The sequence below is a fragment of the Belonocnema kinseyi genome, chromosome 4 (genome assembly GCF_010883055.1).
Source record: "Belonocnema kinseyi isolate 2016_QV_RU_SX_M_011 chromosome 4, B_treatae_v1, whole genome shotgun sequence".
Taxonomy (NCBI): domain Eukaryota; kingdom Metazoa; phylum Arthropoda; class Insecta; order Hymenoptera; family Cynipidae; genus Belonocnema; species Belonocnema kinseyi.
In genome coordinates this window covers 52,171,654-52,179,048 of record NC_046660.1, presented here as the reverse complement: position 1 = coordinate 52,179,048, position 7,395 = coordinate 52,171,654, and the positions used below count along the sequence as shown (strand labels likewise).

Genomic DNA, 7,395 nt, shown 5'->3' with positions numbered 1-7,395 from the left:
GTAAACTCAGAAGATGTGGACTGTGACTGCACCATATATCTAGTCGGGAGTGGTGCTGACTGAAAACAGATGATTTGGAGCGATTCGCGTGCCATATGTTGGCCATTCGAAGGACTTATTGAACTACCCTCGTATCTAGCCAACTCTATCAAGAAATCTTATACGTTTCTATTAAAAGCTTCCCATTTTAAATTCATCTCATCTTATATTTGCGAAACTTTTAATAAATTCTATCTTAAAAAGTTTCGGACATTGTAATTAAATTATACGCATCAAGAAATCTTAGGCTTCTCTTTCAAATGATTCTGATCAAACACCTATGAAATTTCATTCTCGCAGAATCTAGGCTACATCTTGTCTTCTAACGTTATGAAATTTTTACCAAATTTTATCGAGAGATCTTATTTTTCATCAATAGTTTCTGATTGAAGTTCTGCACAATCTTATTGGAAGCGGACTTTTATCGAATCTTATGTTCTAAAATCTTCGAATTTTTTTCCAACAGGATCCCTCGCAAAATCGTATACGTACTCACCAACGGCATGTCATTAAAACTCTATCAAATTTTAACAGCACTAATCTTTCATAAAATCTTGTGTTCCAGAATCTATCAAATTCTTAATAATACTAATCATGTATGAAATTTTATAATTCAGAATTTTGGATATATCTATCCAACTCTATCCATCGAAAAATTGTGTACATTTTATCAACAGCTTTCCATTAAAAAATTATCAAATCTTAACCATGCAAAACTTGTAAGAAATCCTATCTTAAAAAGTTTTGGAAATTTCTATAAAATTCTAATAATCAAAAAGTCTTAGACTTCTTATCAATACAATTAACAACTTAAATTATCATTTTTATTTCAAAGTCACTAGATTTAAAAGCAGATGCATAATTTCGTAATCATTTTAGGTAAGTGAGCGTTGTAATTCGCAAGTGGTATTTTTAAACCGAAGTCATTGTATTTTGAATAAGATTTAGAATTAAAATAATTTTGGATTGTTAACGGGTACTTTAACATACTACATAACATTAAAAATGAGATTGGTTTTTCATATTTCGTTTCGGCCTGTTGTATGGGGGGGGGGGGTGTTGAACAGATTACGTCAAATTTTAAATTGAATATGTTATATCATCATCTTTCGATTCCCAATGGAGTGAAGAAAGAGTAGGATTTTTTTTCAAGAAATAATTGTAATTGTAGAACATTATCCTTTTTTTAATTCATATTTTGTTTCTGGCAAATCAACTGAAATCTTTTTCGGATAAAAAATGTTCTTAAAATTAAAAGTTCATATTTTTCAGTACAAATATTAGATTTTTCTTGGATACAAATTTCAAATGTTTTCTTGAAAATTCAAATATTTCGTAAAAAGTTTTAATTTTTGTTTAAAGTCAATACTTTGGTGTTAAGAAGAAGTTCTTTGTTAACAAATTAAAAAGAAAATCTTTTGTGCATGAAAATGCAACGCTTTCTTTATTCTTTTTGTATTTAAAATTCTTTCTTAAATAAAAATACAACTGTTTGGTTGAAAATTAAACTATTTTGTTAAAAAGTCATTATTTTTGTTTGGAAATTTTACTGTTTTATTGAATATTGAACTATTTCCTAGAAAATTTTCTTTTTGCATAAAATTTATATTTCGGTGTTGAAACGTTAATTGAAATCTTCTTGAATAAAACCTTGTATCTTTTTTTTTTGTTAAAAATTCACCTGTATCAGTACAAATTTCATCTTTCTTAAATAAATTTGCGATTATTTGGTAGAGAATTCAACTATTCTGTTAAAAATTTATCCGTTTTGGTAGAAAAAATTTGTATTTTTAAATTAAAAATTTAATTTTTTCGTAGATTTTTATTTCATATTTAAAAATTGATATTTTCGCCATAAACAGTCATCTATTTTGTTTAAAAGATTTGTTTGCGTGACTTTGTTAAGAAATCTTTGTTGCAACGTTTACATTTTTAGTTCAAAATTCATCTCTTTTAAAATCGAAAATCCGATTACTTGGGTAAAATTAAACTACATTGCTAAAAATTTATTTTTTTGATTGAATGCTTACGTGTGAAAAAGCCTTTTTTTTACTTTCTTTCTTGAGTTATTTCTTTTTTGATCTAAATATAAACTATGCCACCTTTTTGTTGGGAGTTTACCTTTTTAGGTTTAAAACTTAACTATTTTATTCAAAATTTAATTATTTTGTTGAAAATTAAATTATTTTGCTCAAAAGTCATCTTTTATAGTAGAAAAGGCATTTTCTGTTTATAATAAATTTATCAATATCAAAATTTTTTTTATTTTATCTAAAATATTGTTTTATTTTAGGGTAAACAATTTCTGGAAACTAAAAATTAAGTGAGTAAGGGAGGGTATTAACTGTTTGTCAGAGGAGGGAGGGGGGTTCTTAGAGATGGCCCATAATCCGTTACGCAATTTAACCATAGCCGCAAAGAAGCGTGATGGTTTAAGTGTCTTTATATTGCAAAAAAATATAATATATTAATTATGGAGTCAGATATATCAGCTTTTAGAAATTATAAAAATATTGGGCTTGCTTTTCTCACTAATTATTTTGGAAAATAAACTCAATACAATAAAAACAAAAGTATTGATATTAATTTTACATTTTAATTAAAAAATTGCCGAAGAACAAAAGTCGCGTTAGTTTTCTAATTTATTTAAAAACTGACAGTACTTACGCAATTATTATCTTATCGTTGCTTGACCAACATATATAAGAAATTTCACATTTAGTACGGCGTTTTCGACGACAATCACAGTGTCGAATCCACACGATTTTATTATTTTTCTCTATTTTGCTGATCGAAATTGTGGAATCTGATCTCCCAACAGCAAATATCCCTCCTTTAAAAATAAGATTGTGTTTTTTGTTAAACGAAATTTAAAAAAAGAGGGAAAAAAACTTACCGTCGTTGCTCCACTTAACGATTTTGACTTGACCGTCATTATCGTAGCGCTCGCATCTTAATGTTAGGGGCATATTGGCATCAAAAATGCCAACAGCATCGTCAACTGCCATCACGATGAAATTTCGCGCTCCCCAGTCAACCAAAAATCGTCCACGAATTAAAAATGGAAATCGAAAAATTTCTGAAAGAATAATTTCGAGAATTTTATCAAATATAATTTATCGGTGAGGCCGCTGATCAGGGAAAGCCACTAATTTGCTAAAATCGCTTTTTAGACACTTTTGAAAGATAATCACTCTTGAATTCAGATCTGTACCTATTTCCGATTTTTTAATATTTTTTAAAAATATTTAAAGGCATTTTTCAATATTTAAATAAATTTTTAATAGCTTTGAATAATTTTCAAGAAATTCAAAACGTTTTTAAAAATTTAAAGTTTTTTGTTTAAAGTCTAAGAAATTTTGAGAGCTTTAAAAAGTTTCAAGTGATTGGAAATTATTTTAAAGGATTTAAAATATTTCAGGGTATTTTAAAAGGTTCAAAAGAATTTCCCAAAGAATTGAACAATTCAAAGACATTTCAAAAGATTAAGATTTTTTGGAATATTCAAGCTTATTTTAAAAGATTCACAGACACGGTCAAGAGTTTGACAATTTTCCAGGAATCTAAGAGTATCTAAATGATTTAGGAGAAATTGAAAAAAAACTTAGGTGATTTAACATTTTCAATTGTCAAACAATTTGTATTTATTTCAATAGTTTAAAGGGGTTTCAAAGAATGTAGAACATTTCAGAAAAATTTATACAAATTCTAGAAATTCTAATGAACTTTGAAAATTTTTAAGTTATTTAAAAATACTGTAAAGAATGTGAATATATAAGGCATTTTGAATAGCTTTTAATAATTTAATATGATTTCAAAGGATTTTACCAATTTTAGGGGTATTAAAAAAAAATTCAACGGAATTTTTGTAAGCTTAATAAAGTTTAAAGGAATATTAAAACATTGGAAAGGATTAAGAAATTTTGAAAGTACTTTTTAAATTATTAATTTAAAAAATTAAGTAATTTAAAAAATTCCAAGGAATTTTTCCAAGTTATAAATAGCTTCATTGAATTTTAAAAGATTTGAAATGATTACAAATATTTTTAGGTATTTTAAAAGATTCGAAGGGATTTTACAGAGATAATAATAATTTAAGGGGCTTCTGATGAATTTAGAAGATTTTTTGAGACTTTTAAAGACTCCGAAACATTTTTGAAAGATTTCCAAGCATTTTATTGTGTCGAAAGATACAAAAAAATATTCATGTTATTGGTTTTACTGTTATTACTGGAAAACTGTCAAGGTATTTTATATAATTTTTCAGGATTTCAGGAAATATCGTCAGAGTTCATTATTTTCATGAAATTTTATAACATTTCAATGCATTTTTTCAGAAGAAGTGAGGTCTCGTGTTTCAAAGATTAAAAAAGAGTTTTCAGTATTTTTCACAATTCTTTTTAATTTTTTGCAATGCTCTTGAATTTTGTTTCATTCACCTAAATTATTCTAAATTCCCTTAATCTTAGTGACTCAAAAATCTCGAAATTACTGAAGCCTAAGAATTTTTGAATACCTTTAAATGGTTTTAAATTCACTAGAATATTTTTTGATTCACCCTGAATTTTTATAAATACAATTCAATTATTCTTATTTCCTTAAATGCTTTATTAATTTTATTCCAGTTTTGCTGCAATTAATGAACTTTTTCAATTCATTTGAATTCATTCCAATTAGTTATCCTTAGTACATTTTTAGTTTCAATAAATCAGTTTTTCACTATTCAAGGTTTCACAGCCTCAGCCAGAAAACTTGATCGCTTCGGTCCGTCCGTCGCAATTTCTTATAAGGAGGATAATTTAGAAGAAAAGAGAGGATATGGAAGCAGAGCAGATAAGAAAATAGGAAATAAAGATTTTCAGTGGGAAAGTAAGAGAAGTTATTGAAGAAGTAGAGAAAGTGATAAAAATTAGTAGACAGAATGTATAGGAAGTGGTAAAAAATGAGAGAAAAAGTTAGGGAAATGATAGAATAAAAAATGGCAAGAGTAGGAAAATGTGGGTAGGGAAGTAGGCGAAGGTAGGGGAAGGCTAGTAGGGCAGTGCGCTGAGGCATAGTGACAGCTGAGGAAAGGAAGTGAAGAAAGAATAGTGTCACCTAAGGAAGTGAGTAGAAATATTGAGAAAGGAATTATGTGAGAAGAGTGAGAAAAAGGAGAGGTGGAAGTATAATAGATAAGAAGAGAAGAAACCAAGGATATTAGTGGGAAAGTAAGAACTATATAAATGGGAGGAATTAAAGAAAATGGGAGGAAATAAAGGAAATGAGAGAAGGTGCAGTATAAGAAGTGACCTCAAGGCAGGCATTTAAGGTGTGAGGAGGGAAACTAGGAGAAGTGAGGCGAAGTTACGTAGTAGGAGAAGTGAGTAAAGTGATCGGAGAAAATGTATAGGCAGTGCTAAAAGATGAGAGGAGAAAAATTCGGAGAAGTCGTAGGAGGAAAAATGAGAACTGTGGAGAAATTTGGGTGGGGCAGTAGGGGAAGAAAGAGGAAGGCTAGTACTGCAGTGCGTATTATTGAGGGAGGGGAAGGGAAGTGAAGGAAGAATAATGTTAGCCACGAAATTGAGAGTAAATGTTAAAAGAGAAAGTAGGTGAAAAGAGGAAAAGAGCAGGAAATAGAGCAGGTGAAAAGAGTGGAATCAAAAAATATTAATGCGGCAGTAGGAATAATTATTGGAGAAAAAGAAAAAATTGAGAGAAAGTAGAGGAAATAAGGGGAGGTGGAGTAGAAGAAGTTATCACAAGGGAAGTATTAAAAGCATGGGGAGAAGTGCTAAGAAAAGTGAGGAGAATTCATAATGTAGGGAAAATGAGTAAAATTAATGAAGTAAATGTATAGGAAGGGATAAGGAATGAGAGGAGAAATCAGCGTTGGGTGGGTGAGGTTTTAACGACTTAATGAATATCCTAATAAGCTACAAAACTACAATTAATGAAAACTATAGCTAATGATATATTAATAATAAATTTCAACGGCCACCATCTTTATTTTTATAAGAAAGAAAATGAAATTTAGACTCACGTGGAAATTGTTGGTATATAGTTCCAGAAGCTTCACGACCTTTATTCGAGGAACCAATCAATGGCTTTTTTCGTGGTCGACATTGCCAACAATTAGTGTTGGAACCTTCGATTCGATTTCCGTGTTTATTACCATCTTCAGTGGCCAACCTGTGTAAGTTTAAAATTTTCCTTTGTCGAACTCCTGGTATGATGTCCGTCTCCTGCATGGCTTGATTCATGACTCTTTTCCGATAATCGGATGTTAAGGCTTCGATCTTAAACAAAAATGTAACAAATGTTTTTTTTTTAATCATAAAGATGGATGAGATTAAAAAGTTAGAAATATTCTATTCTGAAGGGAATGAACAAATATTTTTTCAGAGCAACGCAATAAATTCTTTTCTATTCATATCTATTAAAATAATTGTCAAATAATGATTTTCTAGATTAGAGTATACGCTCTTATTTAATAATTATAATTTTTTTTATTTGATGAAAATCTTTTAGCACAAGATATTTAAGATATTATGTAAGTTCAAACAAAACTAATATCTACTTCTAGAGACTTGGTATATGAAACTTAAAATTTTATTATTTTTATTCCTCATAATATAATTAAATAAACAAATAATTATCATGAAAAAACTCATGTTTTATTGGTTTTTTGCGGACTTGATGTGTATATAATATATACAGAAGCAGACAACGATTTGATATAATTACAAAGATTTCAAGGGATTTATAAGAACAAAATTTTAATGCAATGAACTTACAAGAAATTTTCGAAGCTTCGTTCGAATTTTATGATTTTAAGAGATTATACAAGTCTTAGGGTTTTAATAGTTGTATAATATTTATAAAAATTTTACATTTCCATAAATATCGAAGAATTTTACAGTAATGAAGGATATTCTTATTATTCAAAATATTTGAAGATATTGTCAAATATTTCAGTGGATGATACTTGATTGCAAAGCTTCCATCTAGTTTTAAAGAATCTTACTGAATTGGGGAAGATTTTGAATATATAAAATATAAAAAATTTAAGGATAGCTTAAAATATTATAAGCAACTTCAGAAATTTCTTAGAAATGGGTCCGCCAACAATGACGACCAATCTAGAGCTGGGGGAGCCAATGAAAATGGATTCAATGCGATGGTTCGGCGGGGTCTCATGACCTTTGAGTGGACTGAGCAACTGAATCACGACTTGCTAGACTGCTACGATGCGAGTGTGGCCCGTGAACAGGGTTACATGGCACGGCTGCATGCTCTGTGGTGCGAGAAACACCTGGAGCTATCGCACTTTTCGCAGCAACGTCTGCGAAACCATGCTGAACTACTCCGTAA

General features: G+C 29.3%; 1 protein-coding gene across 1 annotated transcript in view; it reads right to left on the bottom strand.

The window, feature by feature from the left end:
• Positions 1-7,395, bottom strand: part of LOC117172053 (protein cortex-like) — a 510,305-nt gene that overhangs the window by 7,153 nt on the left and 495,757 nt on the right. The window contains exons 3-5 of the mRNA XM_033359792.1: positions 6,065-6,320; positions 2,936-3,118; positions 2,707-2,872 (exon numbers count right to left, since the gene is read on the bottom strand). Of these exons, the coding sequence (XP_033215683.1) occupies positions 2,707-2,872; positions 2,936-3,118; positions 6,065-6,320 (605 nt within the window). The remainder of the gene's footprint in view (positions 1-2,706; positions 2,873-2,935; positions 3,119-6,064; positions 6,321-7,395) is intronic.